This window comes from Balearica regulorum, chromosome 1 (assembly GCF_011004875.1).
Source record: "Balearica regulorum gibbericeps isolate bBalReg1 chromosome 1, bBalReg1.pri, whole genome shotgun sequence".
Taxonomy (NCBI): domain Eukaryota; kingdom Metazoa; phylum Chordata; class Aves; order Gruiformes; family Gruidae; genus Balearica; species Balearica regulorum.
The window spans coordinates 7,096,984-7,115,220 of record NC_046184.1 but is presented as its reverse complement, the minus strand read 5'-3'; the positions used below and the strand labels follow the sequence as shown (position 1 = coordinate 7,115,220).

Genomic DNA, 18,237 nt, shown 5'->3' with positions numbered 1-18,237 from the left:
TTACTCTTGGGATGATGCTGGACTGTGACACCTCACATATTCAAAGAAATTAGACAACTCTAGAGTCAGACAGTTTCAGACTCCTCTTGAAAGGAGAACTGTCAGGATAATTCTATATAATACTTCCTTAGGTTTTTCCTTTTTTTACCCAGACTGACTGGAAAAAGCCATACCTTCTTTGGAATAAATTTTCCTTTCCATTTGCATTCTTCTCTGAATAGTCATCAGCCCATTAGGCTGGGTAAGATGTTAAGTTTTAATTGCAGAACGTTTACCTTCAGTGAGTTGTTATCCTCCGGTCAGCGATCTTACACAAAACAGTGAAGAGCTTGGTTCCAGCTATCTATAAGGGAGCTACACATAGATGTTCTTTTGGAATCAAAAGGAGAAAAAGAGCAGTTCATTCTGGATTGATCAGAGCCTGCTAGATAGGCCAAAAATACTTTGTCAATAGAGATCTAAAGGAATGTGGGTATTTCCTTCTTGTGGGGGTGTTGGGTTTTTTTTTTGAAGGGATTCTTGACTTGATAGGAGGATGAAGATTATTCCAAATATTTGGCTTTGTCTTTATAATGTGAGAGTCAAATCCTGTAGAAATAAGGAAGGAGTAACAGGAGATGAAATCAGAAATAGAAGATGCAGTCTTTGTATAGTTCTAGCTCACAATGCCACTTTGAGTATGTAGAGTAGCACAAAGGGATCAATTATCATGCTTTTGATTGTAAAAGGAAAAATTATGCATATTTTGTTATAATATAAAGTATTAACCATCTATACCAGCTTCTGTTTTTAAACAGAATTGACTGAGCATTAAACATACTCCCATCTGAAAAGTTAATCTAAAATGTGTCAGAATTAGGTTTATTTTTTATTGTTAAACAGCCAGCCCTTAAAGAAAGCCTTTGACTTTCTACCTTGTGAAGGTAATGTCATTTGGCCCACAGTGCAGGCTTTTTCTTAGTGGAGAACTACTGCTTCATGATTGTCTTTGCTCTTTAGTTAATTTTTTTTTGTGAAACATGTAGAAACTGAGTGTCTTTGTGAATTTTATACCTTTGTCAAATTTCTTTGATACTGAGAAGTAGATCCATAAATTAGTGATGGAAATTAAAATAGATATGATTGCCAAATCCTTGTTCTGCTAGAAAACTAGGCTATAAATTAGCAGCATGGAAGTGTTACTTTACTTGAAATGTATAGAGAAACACAACGATTTGGGGTTTTTTATGTGTATGGACTTCTGAACACCTCCAGTTGGTAGCACCAGATATGCAGAATCATCAACAATCTGAATTTAGATGTTTCAAGTTCTGTGATGTATTTCTAGCTAGTGAACTGGTATATTTTTTTTTTCAGCCTTTCTCTTAACTAAAATTCACATAGGGTTGAAATTAGGAAAATTAAGTGTCCTTCAGCCACCAAATATAGCTTTAACTTTTGTTCATATGTACTGAATTTATCTGCATCTGTACTTGAGGTAAGTTAGTAGTAATGTTTTGTGCAAAACCAGCAAAGAATGAAGCTGCTGTATTATGACACTACTACAAACATAAAACAGTATTCCTAGCTTGAGATGGGCCTTTAGAATAAAATGGGAAGATGCATGAGGTATGGCAGTGTCTTAGGTGTAGGGTCCAAGATGAAGAAAAAAAGTAGCTTTAGTTATTGTTATAATCTGGGGGTGTAGATTTCATTGGCAGAGGGAATAAGTAAATTACAGAGGTGAAAAATAGGATAATAGGGTAGACAATCCAGTCAGACAGTGGGTACTGCATATCTTTTGTTACTTCAGCATCTCCTTCTGTCATATCTCTTCAGTATTTTCTCTTCTGTCCAAATATGAGGGAGACAAGGCAGTTTTCCAGGGTGCAAGGCAGTTTTCCAAAGTACATGTTTTTAAAGCAGGTCTGCCCTGGTGTAACATCCTTCACAGCATGGCAGTGCCTGTTTCTGCACTTTTGCTAAAGGTTGGAGTCTATAGTCAGCTAAGTTTAAGACATGACATGTAAAAGGAAAGTTGATGCAGTTAGCTGAAGAGGTTTGTTCACCAGGAATTCAGCTAATTTATTTTGTTTCTCTATTGTGTTAACTTTGGGTGAATCTTAATTTTCTTATTTTCAATATGCTCAGGGAAAAGAGAGGGAGCAGATAGCACCGGAGCTGAAAATAGTGGCGGAAAACATGCTGAAAGAAGTGAGTTTTGAGGTTGTTTTTAAAAGAGAAGATAAAATGTAAAAAATGAAGCTGTGTGAATGAAGACAAAGATGTTAAGTAAGGAATGGCCAGGCTGGAAGTCATCAAGGGTACTGGGAGCAGGAGGGGTCTGATGTTAACATGTATCTAGTGCCAGTTTTTCTAAGGTTGGTCAGCAGCAGAGATGATGTGTAGAAGTGAGTATTAAGTCAACCCTGTTAATTTTACATCACTGTTTAGAGAGCTAGCAATGCTCCTATCAGAAGAGCAAGAACTTAAAGATCTAAAAATATTCATTAAGAAATACTTGAGACTAGATTCTGAATATGTTCCTCTGTGAGGCTTTGATTCAACAAGGTGTTTAACATTATGCTGATGCCTAAAGTGATGTGCAGAGAGGCAGATCCAGCCAACAATTTGCTCCTGGTATTGGTTTGTACAATCTGAATGTGAGGGCTCCTGCATGATCAAATTCATTACAGAAACTCATCTTACAGAGGAATAGCTATTAATGTTACAAAAGTACTTCTGTTATTTCCACTGTCTGGGTGATACTGTGTGAAGGAGACTGAAGCTTTCTGGCAGAGTGGAGTTTCTAAGAGAGCCCTCTCTAAGGTTATAGTTTTGTAAAAATTAAAAAAATATTTTGGCAATAAGGGAGCCAGGATTTTCTCAGAAAGTATGTGTGCAGGGAGAAGGGAAGGCAAGTACCTATTTTTGCTGAAGTAGAAGATTGGCATCAATCATTGCAGGAGAATGACTTCAGTAAGTCCTTAGTGTCTTCTGATGCTTTCTCAGTTCTGCTCCCTGAAAATTGCAGGATTGCATGGATTTCTGGTTGAAAATAGAGGTGTTTAAAAAGAAAAAATAATTTTTCTTTCGGTCTGTACAATGATTGTACTGCATGATTTTATCTGCACCCAGATAGATTATTACAACTAGTCTAACAGTCATTGCTATAGACTACCTCTTTTAAAAAATTTACTACAAGCCGTAATGCGGTTTTAAAATGTGATGCTGAAAAACTGAAGAGGATTAAAGTGAAAAACAAGAAATTAACTAATTTTTTACATGAATTGATTATTTAAAATCATTGTTTGCTGTAGAGAAGGAAGACCTGACTGTTTCATTTCCTGTCACTGTAAAATTCTTAATTTTCTGTCTTAAGTCTCAAACCTGCTTCAGGTACTACAGAAGAGCCTTTCCACTTAGAAAGGATCCACGTACTGTGTGTGATGAGAAAAAAAACACCTAGAAATAGTGTGTGAGATTATGTGTAGTCCTCCAGTGAAGAAGGCGACCAGTGAAAGAAGAGATGTGTTTGAGAACTGTTGAAATTGAATGTGATAGCAGGACCTCTTGAAAGATTGTCTTGAAAAGTAACTGAATTAAAGACTTTTTAAAAATTTATTTCTAGAGCATTGAGTGAGTTTGAACAGCAAGACTGAGGTGAGACAACTAATCGTTGTAAGAGAAAAAGAAAGAAAAAAAGAACATCAGAAGGAGACATCTAAATGGAAAAATGCATTAAAACAAGATTTGCCAGTAAAAATTGTCTGGTTTAGCTATTGCATACATCCTAGTGAACTCCAAGTATATGGGTGGTGAGAAAGTCAGAGTTCCATTAAGTATTTAAAACTTCATGGTCCTCCTTTTCTCTGAGCATCTAGAACATCCTCCTTTTCTTTTTTCTCCTTTCTTAATGAAGCCTTCTCTCTTGTTCTTCTGATGTCTAGTTGTCTGTGCAAGAGAGGAAGCGATGCCATCTGCTTTAATTTCTAGTGTCTTCAAGAGGGGGTAGCTGGCAGTGTTCCTTGGAGCAGTTCTTAATGTTTCTCTACCTAAACTCAATCCCTGTTCCCACCTGTCTCAAAAAAAATAAAAAAATCCTACAATGTATCATCTTTGTTTTTCTCTTTGCCTTTCAGTAGCTTGAAAAAGGAACTTCAGACTTTTATGCTATTGTATTGTGTAGCCCGTAAAGACAAAAGTGACTTTACCAAGTCTTGGGTATTTTGTAGTTTATTTGGGTGCAATTTCACCACCACCATATTCACCTTTTGAACTCTGTTCTGTTTTCAAATACCTCCTAGATATTCTTGTTACTGCTGAACATCCTCAAACTGAAAGGAAACCAAACGTCATCGTGTTCCTTTTTCAGGAAGCAGTGTTCTTTTGCGTTGCTTTGGCAAAGGAAGGGTTCTTTCCATGTTCATGTTATAACTCATTGTTTTGGCTCATATTGTACTATAAAGCAAACTGGACTAGTTTCTAGGGCTTAGTAAAATCTGGAACATTTTTGAAGCAAACTACATGTTTTGCAATTAAAGGGTAGGGGGATTGGTCTGGTGAGTTCTTCATAACTGATGTCAGAAGATCTGAATTTCTATGGTAGACTTGTCCTGCAGTTTTTTCCTTGAGTAGTGTTACTGACTCAATTAACAGATACAGGTCACTGTCACTACTTCCTATGTTGCAAATTACACAGAAGCATTTGCTTGAGAAACAAGTTGTCACTTGCCTTGCAATTGCTACATGATCAACCCTCCATCCTTGTTATTTTATGTTTCTGTACTCTGGTTTCTGTACAGTTAGAGGCCAGCTAAATTCCTTCAGCTTTTACAGCCTCAAGTGAAAAGATACCAAGAACACTGGGTGAAAGAATGGTCTTGATGGACACTGGTGATCAACATGTCTATTTTTCCTGCAGGGCAAAAGTACATTAAAAAAAGTAGAATCCACAATTACATTAAGGTGTGGTGGTGGTGGTTTGTTTATGTTCTCCCCCGCTGCAATGGTCAGGCCTTCTTGTGTTCCTCCTTTTATCACCTAAAGAAATTACCATAGTTTTCTAGGAATATCTGTTGTTGCTCCTGGCAGTATAAATCAGGAGGTAGGGAACCTCATGAATAGGATGACAAGTTTTAAAGGTGATACTTTTGACTTTTGTTGGCATAGACATATCAATGGATTTATTCTTGCATTAAATTTTGTATTCATCTTTAGATTTTTTTTTTTGAATCTGTGCATGAATGTTTAACAACTAAACATTACAAATGCACTGTGTTTGGGGAATGTGATTGTAAATCATCATATTTCATAGATTAAAGATGTATGCTACTTGTTTATTTCACTCTGTTAGAACAAGAAGATGAAGAAGCCAGTACTGGATCTCATTTAAAACTTATAGTAGATGCTTTTCTTCAGCAGCTTCCAAATTGTGTCAACAGAGACCTCATAGACAAGGTATAGTTGTAGTTTTCATTTTTTCTACTCTTAAAGGCTATAATGCTAGATCAAAAATAAGGATTTGAACCTACGAAATCTAGCAGTAGCTGAATTCATTTTTAACTTGGAGGAAATTTTTTTTTCCTCACTTTGTCAGCCATTGCCCAAATATCATGTGATATCTGTTTCATCTGCCTGTTGTCTAATGTGTTAGTTTGTTTTAAAAGTAGACTTGGCTTTTCCCTTTTCCCCTCCCATCACTCCCTGACAAATTACTCCTCATCTACCTAAAGCTGCTTTCTTCCTTGGGTTGATCCAAAGAATCAGTCCGTGTTCCTGTAACTGAACATGTTTTCTGTCTGTGTCAGTTCTAGACAAAAATGAAGATTTTTTTTTTTTACTTTACACTGTTAAAGCAGCTGCATGTAACAAATAGCTTTGTAAAAGATGTTTTTGAAAAGCATGCTATATTGCTTTAAATAAATAAACCACTGCATTAAAGGTGAAGTATTATATGGTCTTTTCTCTTTATAGGCAGCAATGGATTTTTGCATGAATATGAATACAAAAGCCAACAGAAGAAAACTAGTGCGAGCACTTTTCATAGTTCCTAGACAAAGGTAAGAACTGAAGGGGAAGAAGCTGGATCCACCCTTTGGTTATTTGACTTAGCATATGTATATATTTTTTAACTGTTTAAATTATTGAAGACCAGTGCATATTCCAAGTTGCATTTGTCTTTTCCTGATGTATGCTTCTGGAGTGACTTATGCTAGAGCACCAAAGAAATGTTTAGGATTAAAAATCAAGCAATTCACAACAATATTTAGCCATAGCAGTATAATTTTTTTTCCATACTTAGTTTCTCTTTTCTGGTACTTTTGTGTTTATAGTGGATCTCTTCATGACTTTCAGCCATGAAAACAGCAAAACCTGCTGTCCATCAAAAAAGGAGGATATATTTCATTCTGGAGAACCTGTAAATAGCTAGAGTGCAACATACTTAGGAAGGAGATTTTCTTGTGATATGTTAGTTCTGGTATAGTACATAGCCATTATAGCCTTTTATCTTCTGGAACAGAGCTGGTTCTAGGCCAGCCAGTTTAGAGAAGGGAAGTATAAGAGTTTGAGCCTGGCCTCTTCTGTCCTTGTAGATCGCTCCATGTAGAGTTTTGTTATTTGTCCTTGTCTCTCTTTGTGTAAGAGAGGTCTCTGCACTTACAGGAAGAGCCTTGCTTACAGAAATTATTACAAATATTGAGATAAAATTTTTAAATTCGTTGGAGGCATAATATATTTCTCTACTCTCTGGTAAACTCGTACCTTAGATAGATGCAACTTAAGTGCAATTATGAAGGAGTTGCTTTTCTTGCTCCACCTTGCCCTATTTCTCCTCAGAGGTTGTTTTGATGCTGCTTTTAGTTTCAAATGTTTCATCATCTTGCATTTTCTATTAGAGTTCGTGCCACTTTGATTCCATTCCCTTTTAGCACTGGGGAAGAAACATAGTTTCTTGAGTGTCCTTTTTGTCTCATAACTTGTGTAGACTATTGCTTTGATTAAACAGACTTTGGTGTTTTGTTTTTCCTTATTTTTAATCATTTCTTGCACTGTGTTTTCAACCTTAATTCTAGGCTATTTCTACATCCCATTTGTAACAAGCATCTGCTGTGTTAATCACCCTACACTCTTAGCTGTGTATAAACCAATGGTTTGTTTACTGACTGTGTGCATTAACCTGACTCTGCTTTGATAATTAGTTTTTGCAATTAGAAGTGCACATAATCTTTCATTCTCTTGCATATTCTTTTCTTTAAAAGGTATGATTTTGATACCTCAGTCTGTGGAGACTTCGCATCTATCAGTAATTCACATTTGAGTATCTTCTCAAATACACACACTTGAATATCTTCTGTGTTAAAACAAGATGCTCTTCAGCCCAAACTTATGGTGCAGAGGAAATAACATTTCTATTTATCAGCCAACTGGTAATCATGAAATGGGTCAATACACAATTCGATAAGAACTTTTTCACACAACCTGGAATATCTACAGCAATGTAAATCAGCAGGATGACTTAAACTGTTGTCTTCAGCTCTACCATAATAGAGAATTTTGCAAAATGGAAATGGCTTGATGGCTGTCTGTGAACGTACAGTAATATTTGTACCACTGTCCTGTATTTCTGCCTGGTGCTGTAGATTCCAGATTGCTCAAATTGATCATTAACTCTTGGAACATCTTTGAGGATGTGTGATTTTCTTCACGTAATCCACTGAAGTGTGGTAGATGATAATGACCTAAAGGAGCTTGTTGACATTATGCAAAGAAAAAGAGGTAGTTTCAGACAAAACCGACATGATGTGTAAATTCAGTGGTGTGGTTTCATATAGATACTATGAAAGCAAAAGTTAAATTCCTAGTGTATTGTGATATTAAAAAAAGTGTTTTTCATCAGGCTGTACTAGGAAGACAGTAAGTTTCTGAAAACTTAGTCTCCACATTACCACCATTGTCTTCCCAGTGGTAGTTCCCTTATCCCACAAATTTGTTTTAAAAGTAATATTATTTTAAAAGGATTAATTTTTCTGTAGAACTCAATAGAGTAGGATAGATGGTGTGGTTGGCTCAAGGAGCTGCTATCTTTGTGACAGTTCCGTTCTCTAATAGGTGGAACTAATACTGAAGCGAATGGCTCAGCTGATGACTCTGGTTGTTTAATTATAAATATTAATAATTCTTAATATGAAGAAATATTAATATTCTGTGTACAATTCTTTAATACCTTTTTCTCCTGTCTCCTCTGAGACCTACTGGGCTAATGAGTACTCCAATTTCCAATTGTAAGATGCTTATGTTCAGTTGTATATATCTGCGGTTCTTTTGTGTGCATTAGTGATGCTCATCTCTGGGCCACTAAGCAGAAGAAATAGGATTTTGACTGAGCTTCTTGTTCTGAACCACAAACAGTTGCAATGAAAGTACCAGCTGAATTACCCATAGGTGCAGATGACTTTAAAGGGCATATATCCTAACATTTAAATTAGCTTTACTGCAGTTGGTAAAGGAACAGTTCTGCTTTCTGTCTTGAAATCAACGTTTGTAATCCTTGTGGAAAAGCTCCAGGTGTGTATATGGCACACAGCACTAACAGTTGCTATAAAACACTACAAATTAATTTAGAAAATTATATAACACACTGTTTTGAGGCCTTGTATACTATGCATTAACAATGTTTTTGCTTTGTGTATCTCTTCGCTGAGCCATAATGGCATGCCTTTACTTTCAGTTAGGGGTGTTGCATACTAGTTTTTACTGATTCCAGGCGTTTCTGCAATATCCCTCCAGGATACCATGGGAGAAAAAATCTTGGTGTGGTTATGTTCTTCAGGAGGTTTTTTGTTTTGTTTTGGGTGTGTGTTGGGTGTTGCTTTTTTTTTTTTGTGAAAGGTTCAGAGGAACAGTGTCCTTATAGGATGTAGATAAATCAATGTATTTTCCAAGTGTTTAGTCTCCAAGCATATCAGATAATGTTGTCTAAGCCTAGCTATTTTGTTGGCAGCCATAATAAGGTATTTCAATAACAGAGTAAGTTCCATTTCTTCTTGAGAGATCAGTTTTAGGAAATGTGCAGGTACAACAATTTTAGTGAGAAAGTACAAAACTGGTTTCATGTTTGAGGTGTAACGCAGACACTGTAAAGTCAAAGTTGTTATGCTGTGTTGCCAGGGAGCTTTCTTGCTTCCACTGGGGTTGGATAGATTGAGACAAATACAGGATCCTTCAAGACAGAAAGCTTAATTAAAAAAAAAATTTTTTTTTCCTTAACAGTAGATTGGTGTTAGAATACAACATCATTGCACTGCTCTGTTGAATACTTATGGGTCACATTTACGTTTTCATCTGTGATTTGAACCTCCAACCCAGCAGAACAGAAAATCTTTTTACAAGCTTTTTCAATGCTAGTATACAAGTGGCTTTCAGATTTGCATTGGAGGATTGATTTAAAGCTTATATTAGCCTTTTAATTCAGGACTTCATGGTTTTTACTAAAGTGGCTGTACAGTGATTTAATCCATACTGCTTGCAATTTTGGGGTATTTATGTGTAATTCTTTGCTAACTGAATTATCTTCCTTTACAGATACATATTATTACTTACATTTAATTGTATGCAGCAGATTTGCTGAATTTTCTTCTACTTCAGTATGAGAAGTTTGAAATCCCTTTTTAGGCCTTAAATGCTAAACAGTTCTAGACAAATACTAAACAGTCAATAAGGGCTGTCATGGCTTCTGGTTCTTTTTGCTATTCCCATCTATGGGGATCTGTGAAGTTGCAAGAGATCTGTTGTTCATCATATGGAAGTTTTTTACATTATTGTTGTCTGGTCTTTGACAGCCGCTTCTCAAGCGTTAAATAGTTCTGAGTGTTTTAACTCAAATATCTAAGCTTCCCGTGTATCTACGTTCTTTCAGCTTTTTATCCTGTGAATCCTAAGTAGCAAGGTCATTTTCGTTCAATTGAACTTATCAGTGTTTCAGTGGCCTCTTTCATTTGAGGTTAAAATTGAAGGATGTGCTTGAAATAAGAAGTTTACACTACAGCTAAGAAACAAAAGCAAAAAGTGCTTATCTGATAGCATGCCAATTCCGCAGCATCATTCTCTTCCCGCTGAGCAGGGTGGGTGGCAGTTTGTACCTGTTCAGGCCCTGTGAATACACTGCATTTATCTGGATTATGATTTTGCTTGTGAGGTGGGGCTTCTTGCTCTATTGCTTCATTCTCCAAGCTGTCTTTCTGGTAGAATCCCAGTTAATATGTCCAGAATGCTCCCTTCACTCTTTCTGGCTATAAAATTTTGGATGCACCTATTCTACTGAGATTGCAATTAGGACTTTGAGCAATGTCTTTTTCTTTATTTCTATAAACTAACATTTCTACCAAAAAAGATATGTTCTTATGTATTTCACTGAAGTGCAGCCCATGTGATCCAGAGTTGACTAGATTTCGATCCAAGGTATGTGGTCAAAGTGGCAATGGTCAGAAGTACTGGGTTTTTTACTTATGGTAGTTTATATTTAGGGTGCTTAACATAGGCTTCTGAGAGTAACTGACTCATCCCTGATGCTAGATCTGGCTTCATAATGCAGAAGAGCAGGAAGAGAAAGCAATACTGTGGGGTTTTTTTACTTAATTTCTTCCCCCTTTCTGTAGAAAAAGAAGTACTTCTGGAGAAAACAAAAACCGCAGTTAATTAGCCTTAATGCAGGTACCAGTAGGTGGTGCCACTGATACTGCAATCTCTCCACTTCTGAACACAAATTTCTGTCTCCCCTGTGAGAGAGGGAACAGATTCGATCTCTGATTGCCAATTTCAGAGTAATTGACCCAAGGCTTTTCCTTATTATATTTCACCTATTTAGAAATACACAGTCTTAGTATTCTTCCCCATGAAGAAACCTTTTGTGTTCTGTGAAGGAATAACAACAATGTGCTCTAAGACTTTAATTTTCCCCCAGGTATGTTCAGTTTACAGAGATGAAATTATTAGCTCTCAGCAAGCACGTACTTGTTCAGACCAGAATAAAACTTTCTGCTATTTGTCTCAAAAGAGATGCCATACTGAACTCACCTCAATTAAATCACACCCCTTTGATTCAGCCAAAGTCCCCTTTTAGTGTAGCTTTTGTATGTGTGTAAAGTAATGAGACTTTCACTTCATCTCAGAGTTAATGGCTAAATGCTTAATAACATCATAGTAATTTGCTGTGGCTAGTCATCCTTGACGGTGTGTTCCAACAAACTTGAAAAATGTAAATACAGTTTCAGTTATTGATTAACCAGAGAGAATAAAAACTGTTAAATAGGTAACTGGGATACCTGCAATGTTTCACCAGGAATTTTATGTATTATCAGGAGGCTGCTTAGCTATGCCTCTTTCAGGTAGTATATTCCAATGCTTCTAGTCCACAACTTAAATACATAATTATCCCTCTTTCTGCGAGTGGATATTAAAGATCTTAAAAATGTGCTCTAGTGACATAGCAGTAGAAAGGAGAGGGGAGGCAGTCATGTATGGTTTGTTTTGGGGGTTTTTGTCTTGATGCTCTTCCAGTTTTACTTTGTGCCGGGGCAAGCTCTGTGTATTGACTGTGCTTTTAGATATTTTTTTTTTTTTTTGGCAGCATCTTTTTTTCCTTTGTTTTTTTCTTTTCCCTAGCAGTAGGTAAAACCTTAATACTTCATAAAGTGTAAGCTCAAGATCCGTTTTTCCCCTTACAGGCAATTTCTTACTTGAGACATGCAAATTTAAGATGTTTCTCTCCACTTAAAACAGTATGCTTGTTCTACAGTTCATCTGTTTACAGTATTAACTTGTGTTCTGAAAATAAAGCAAAAATACTTTTTTTACCTTGTTAAATGATATTATGAGGCCTCAGAGTGCAGTTTGCTTCTCTGCATTTAAAAGTAATACACACACATTTATGCAATGCAGCTGTATTATATTCTGTGTTCTGTTACACGATGCCAAAAACCAAGTTGAAGGGCACTTATCCCATTTTTACAACCAGATAATCTTTGATGGAAAGCAACAAAGTACAAACTAAGGAAAACACAAATTGCCCTCCAAAATTCCTTAAGGGAAACATGTAATACTATGAAATGGGTATAATTGAGGAAAGAGAAAAGAAAATAAGGAGAGTTCTGTAGAAAATTTTGCAATATTATTATTTGTAGGAGTGCTGAGTGAGTTTGGGGGAAAAGGGTTGCCACATCACATCTGCTGAGCTTTGTTTTATGTAGTAACTACTACATTCATTTAGAAGATGTTTTTACCTTCCTGGTTATGTCTGCTGTTACTCAAAAAAAAAAAAATTTTTTTTTTGAATAACAAGTGGAGTTGTCTGCAGAATTTTTCCTTTTGCATATTGACAGGGATCTAAATTTTGTTTGTATCCAGTAATTTCTTAAAGGTTGAATTCTGTAGTTAAGATGGTGTCTGGCCTTCCACCTAAGGCAGTACTTTTGAAAGGAAATTAACTGTGAAGGATTCCAATGGGACGTGGTAGTATACCACCTTGTATTATTAATTTTAAATGATGCTGCATTCCGAAGTGTGAGCCCATAAAATTGCATGTACATAGTTCTGTCAGTACAGGCACACTAATTCTTTTCACAAATAAAATGGTACCCATATTTGTAGACATAAATACCTTTTTGCCTATAAATTAGTTGTTTATTTTAGCATTGCCTTTGTTTGCAGGTTGGATTTGCTACCATTTTATGCAAGACTGGTTGCCACATTGCATCCCTGTATGTCTGATGTAGCAGAGGACCTTTGTTCCATGCTGAAAGGGGATTTCAGATTTCATGTATGTTCTATTGATTTAGTTTTTTGCATTCAAAGTTAACCAATCTGATAATAGTAACCCTTTGGGGAATAACATATTGTTTGATATTATGTAGATGCTAATTCTTAAATTCAGTGAATATTTTTCTGTCATCTGAGTGGATTTGTTCTAGAATACTAGATTTGTACTTTTAAAAAGATTTTTTTTTTACAACTTACCGTATAAGTCTGCATATGTATTAAAATGAACTGTACAAGAGTTACAACAAAAGTCATAGAAATTAGAAACACTGTTCCAACTGTGAGTGTTAAGAATTTTCTGTAAATTAATAACTTGCATTTAAAATGAGAACTGACCTATTCTAACAACACATTTCCCACTACAAGGTCACTGTTGTAATATGGTGGTTACTATTACAATGTAGTGCTTAATTTAAATTATATTTTATAATTGTCAGCAACCAAAATTTTTTTCCTTACAAATGTATTTCTCAGTGTTGTTTCTTTCACTTTGTTATAAGTTTTGTAATAGAGTTGGTTATGGTGCACAATGATGATTCCTTCACAGTTTTCTGAGTTTTATGGTATGGATTAATTTTTTTTCTAATATTGAAATTAAAAATGTGTATGAATTACTCAGACTTACTTAAGACTTAACTATCTGAAGTTAAGTATTTGTTCTCAGAAAATCTATTTCTGTTGGAGAAATACAATTTTGTGTTTTGCAGATTATGTTTAGATATAGATATGAATTTGTACTTTATTAGTAAAATTATGCTGGATATCAGTAATTTTAAAAGAAAACTTTAAAAAAAAAAAAGTCTGCACTTTATTAAACCTGACTTGAAAAAGCTGTCAATGTTTAATATTCCCTTAGGGACTGTACAAGTGGTCATATTCATATAGAGACTGCTTATTGATTCTAAAAATGTAGAATCTAGAATGTTTAACCACCACTTCAGTGTGCGGGGTGGCCAGGTTGATGTGAGTCTGTAGCTGTAGGTATAGCAGGTTTTTTGAAGGCTGAGGGGATGGGAAAGAAATTCAAAAGCTTCTGAAGAAACAAGATTGTAGAGAGACTGGTCATAGATAAAGGTAGAGCATAAAGAACCAAACAAATATCAAATACTTCTGAATTCCCAAGCTTATTAAACACATCTGGGTCAAAGTAAGTTATAAGAGGTAGGTATTTTTGAGGGCCTAAAATCAAATAATTTTTTTTAGGTAAGAAAAAAGGACCAGATCAACATTGAAACAAAGAATAAAACTGTGAGATTTATTGGTGAACTTACCAAGTTTAAGATGTTCTCCAAAAATGATACTCTCCACTGTTTAAAGGTTAGTGGTGTGATAATCCTGTACTACTCTATATGCTGATAATGTATCCCCAGCCTATTCCCCTTCCTGTATCTATTGCTGATGTTATCATATGCAGTGAATTAATGGATGTTTTAAACCCTGATGCCTGTTGTTACTGTGTGTGAGGCGGCTTTTATAGTTGTTCTAGAAATTAGAATGTTTTAATTTTTCTGATGGTAGAAATATTAAAATAAACTTCCACCTTTAGACATAACCAAATTACTAATAATTTTTTTGTAAAGTGGTGGTAGATGTTGCTAATTATTCATCTGCTATATATTGCAAAACTTTCATTATATTGGGCAGGGGATAGAGGCAGAAAACTTTGGTGATGCGAGGAGAGGCTTATATGCCATTTTAGCAGATGCTTTTGTTTGAGGAACAAAACAAGTCTTTGGAAACCATTGAACTCTAGGCATATCATCCTAGTGCTGATAAACATTCAAACTTATCTTTGATGTCATATCTCAAATTAAGAATAGATTTTTTTTAAAAAAGTCCCTTTTATAAAAGGTGGTTGAAGACTCACGTGGGTTAAGATCACTTCTTCTAGGAATAGTTTCTATTCATCGACTCATTGGGTATCAAAGCTGAATTCTTAAACTGTACTCACTTATTTTTCTCATCTATAAAATATTGTAAAATCCAAAGGTCTATTGATTTTTAGTTATTGCTTAACTTAATAAAATTAAATTAGATGTGCTTTGAGGTTATTGTGTCCTTGTGCAGCATTATTTGGTGGTTTTTCAGTCTAGTAGCAGGAATTTTAAAGCAAATATGACCAGGTTGGAAGAGGTATGGGAGAGATTATAGTGATTGTTTTAATATTGTAGGAAGCAGCCTGTTTTTCAGGTTTCTGGAGCCTAAATTTGGGGTCTAGTCTGTTCCTATAACACTTTTTAATGAGATTAATATTCTGAATTTTGTTAACATCTGATCAGTGAAATCAATGTGCATTTTTGTCTTAAAGATTATGGAACACCACAGTAGTATAATGTGTGGTAGATCTAACGTACTGTTTTCTGCAGTTTGTTTAACATGCTGTGTTTTTTATATAAATGTATACCAGATGCTTCTGTCAGACTTTTCTCATCACCATATTGAAATGGCATGTACTCTGTTGGAAACCTGTGGAAGATTCCTCTTTAGATCACCAGAATCTCACTTAAGAACCAGTGTTCTTTTGGTAAGAGCAAACTCATTGTCTTATGGGGGAGGGTGTCATGCACTGAATTAAACCAATTACTGCTTTTATTTTCTGGCTTTGTGCTGTGGTCTGACCATAATGATGATGGTGACTAGTATCTTAATTGTCAGTTACAGTGTTCAAACACTAGTAAGTGAAAACTTTGATTAAGTTTTATTTGAGTGTTCAGGGGGGATAAAGTTCTTGATTCTTTAATAAAAACAGAGACAAGTATGGGAGGAGAATCAATCAGTTTTCCTGAAATCTTGCCTCCATGTTGTGGAATGGAGTTCAAGGTGGACTGATGTTACATATGTTCAAGCCCTACTGCTACTTTGACACTATCAACCTTTGTTTGTAGTCCTATGGACTTGCATCATCATGTTACTCGTAGCCTGTGCAGTGATGTCTCAGCTCTGCCATTACACCTCCTGTGACAACAGTTTTCTGAAAATATTCTGGAGAATGCCAGTTGACCTGTAAATTTGTTCATGACGTAAAGAAAATGTAAATAAAGAATTAAATTTCTGAAGCCAAAAGCTATTGCTTTTGAGCTACAAATAATTCCAAGGTAGTGTAAAAGCAGAGATGAGGTTGAAAGCCCCTAGTAGCTGTACCTGAACATGCCTTTCCCTTGAGGGGAAAAATGGTAGTAAGTAGAACTGGAGACTATAAGGTATTTTAACTGGAGGTAAAGACAATTGTGAAAGAGGATTTCTGTGCCCTGTGTGACAATCAGGGGTTCTAAATTTGAAGAACAAGTTTATGAAGACACTAGAGGAATGAGTTTTAGAAATAGAGATTGGTAATTAAGGGTAGAAGTGGTATCTGTAAGTCTAGGTAAGTACTGGCAAAGATTTAAAAATAACAAGGATTAGCTTTTGGTCGTCTTTAGTTTGTAAATTTGAGCCTTGAATAATATATTTACTGGCTTGAGAGAATCCTAATGCCCTTTGTCCGTGGCAAGAAACTGAGTCAGACATGGTTGAAGTGCTTCAGAGGTAAATACTAGCAATGGGAAATGGCATTAAATTAGAAGCACCTTGAGCAGATACTGACCAACTAATAGACCATGTTGTTGGTGTTAGATGACTGACTAGGTTTTTTCATGTTCCCTTCAAATTCGTGCACTACGGGAAGAATACAGACGTATATCTGCTGTAAAGAAAGTAGCTGCTATGTTTGGGGGAGAAAGTGGACGTAGTTTGCCCTTCTGGAAGGGAGTGGTTTAAGTGTTTGGAATCTTTCTCTTAAGCTGTGAAACATCACTGTCTTTTCTGTATTTATCTCCTTCCTTATAAAAGCACAGGTTTATGCTTGACAGGTCTTTCTCTTGAATCTGTAGCCTCTCTTCTCGTTCTGTAGAGTTAATGGAGAAGCAGTTGTTGTGTACTTGGGTATATTGTTGTTCAATTTCTTTTCCACAAAATTCTGGTTTTTTTTCTGAACCTCTCTGAATATCAGAGCATTTGTTGCGATGGTGTAGTCAAAGAGGTAAGAGATGGACAAATTAACTGCAAGCTCTTGGCTCGCGCTTTTTGTTGCAGAGTGTTTTGTGTCATGAAAGGTTTGATTCTATCAATTTCCTAAAGGTTTCCAGCTGATGTGTTTTATTGTTAAATGTATTCCTTCCCATAATCAACTATTTTCCCCCTGAAAGTGCTGTTCCATTATCTTTAAAAGACACTTTACTCTTTGCTGCTGCTTTTTGGTAGTTAGTAAGAATTTTAGAAGTCAGGAACAGTTTTACCAGAGCTGCTTTTCCTTACTGATTACTTTGTCTTACGCACTACAGAAATGCTGATTGTTAGCTGTATTGCTGAAATCTGCTGGATGTGAGTGCTAAGCATGACTTAACTCTGAAGTCTAAGACAAATCACAAACTGAGCCTTAAACCTTCACAAGATTTCCAATAAGTAGTCTTTTCTTATGCATTGAGGAACTGGGAGAAGATAGAAAAGTCAAATAGTTTGGGATATCTACTGATTAAGATGTAAAATAGGCTAAATAGCATAGTCTACAACCATTTCAGTAAATGTGTCTTCTAATGTTGCCCTATTGAAACTACAAAGATTACTTTTTACTTAAATGGTATTGTACAAATTGGGTCATAGGCTTATCCTATGGCTCAGTGTGAACTGTAGAAGAGATTATTCCCAAAGCAAGCTAATTAGGCTCTTGTGGGGAAAAAAAAGTGTAAAGCTGATCTTATCAATGACTCTTATGGGTAGAATTAAGGCCCGTTGATCTTTTAAATAATTATTGGTCTTAATCTTTACTGCTGATGGTATACTATGTAGTAAGATGCCAAACAGGTTGCATGTCTCCTATTAAAGACAATATTACTTTGTCCTGATGTGCAGAAGGTCATAGTTAAGAATGGATTTTTAATAATTTAATTTTCCCTTAATTACTTCTAAAGTGTTCTATAAGAGTGCCACAAACTTAGCGGTACTACATGACTTATTCTAGAAGAACACTTACTGATCACGTTCTAGATCAGTTTGTGGAAATACTGTTATGTTTTGCAAATTATTTAAAGATTCTTCTTTTATCAGGGCAGTGTTTATTTTAGTTCATCATTCTTGGCAAGTCTTTCAAATTCAGTGTCCTTTTTATGTAATTTAAAATATTAATGTAAAACTAATGGCTTTAGGATTGCTCTGTTGATACATGGATTATTTGAATTGGTGCTTTGGAAGGAAGATCAGCAGTGTTACTTGATCTATGTTTCTGTAACAGAATTGTGTTAAAATGTCAAATTCTTGTGTCATGCTGTTGTGATCTTGTTAAAAGAATATTCAAAGTTTGGGTATTAAAAGCTTTCTGATGTGTTTTTAATCCTTTTAAGACAATTGTCACATTTGTCTTTAAGCTTTAAAGCAAGATCGTTTGTATAAACATATGGAACTATAGCT

General features: G+C 35.5%; 1 protein-coding gene across 2 annotated transcripts in view; it reads left to right on the top strand.

Moving 5' to 3' along the window:
* UPF2 (UPF2 regulator of nonsense mediated mRNA decay) overlaps window positions 1-18,237 on the top strand; it is a 66,508-nt gene that overhangs the window by 16,395 nt on the left and 31,876 nt on the right. The window contains exons 7-12 of one of the 2 annotated variants that reach the window (XM_075764643.1): window positions 2,131-2,193; window positions 5,336-5,439; window positions 5,956-6,041; window positions 12,688-12,796; window positions 13,999-14,112; window positions 15,203-15,319. In XM_075764643.1, the coding sequence (XP_075620758.1) occupies window positions 2,131-2,193; window positions 5,336-5,439; window positions 5,956-6,041; window positions 12,688-12,796; window positions 13,999-14,112; window positions 15,203-15,319 (593 nt within the window). The remainder of the gene's footprint in view (window positions 1-2,130; window positions 2,194-5,335; window positions 5,440-5,955; window positions 6,042-12,687; window positions 12,797-13,998; window positions 14,113-15,202; window positions 15,320-18,237) is intronic. The other variant, XM_075764560.1, reaches the window with a different exon arrangement.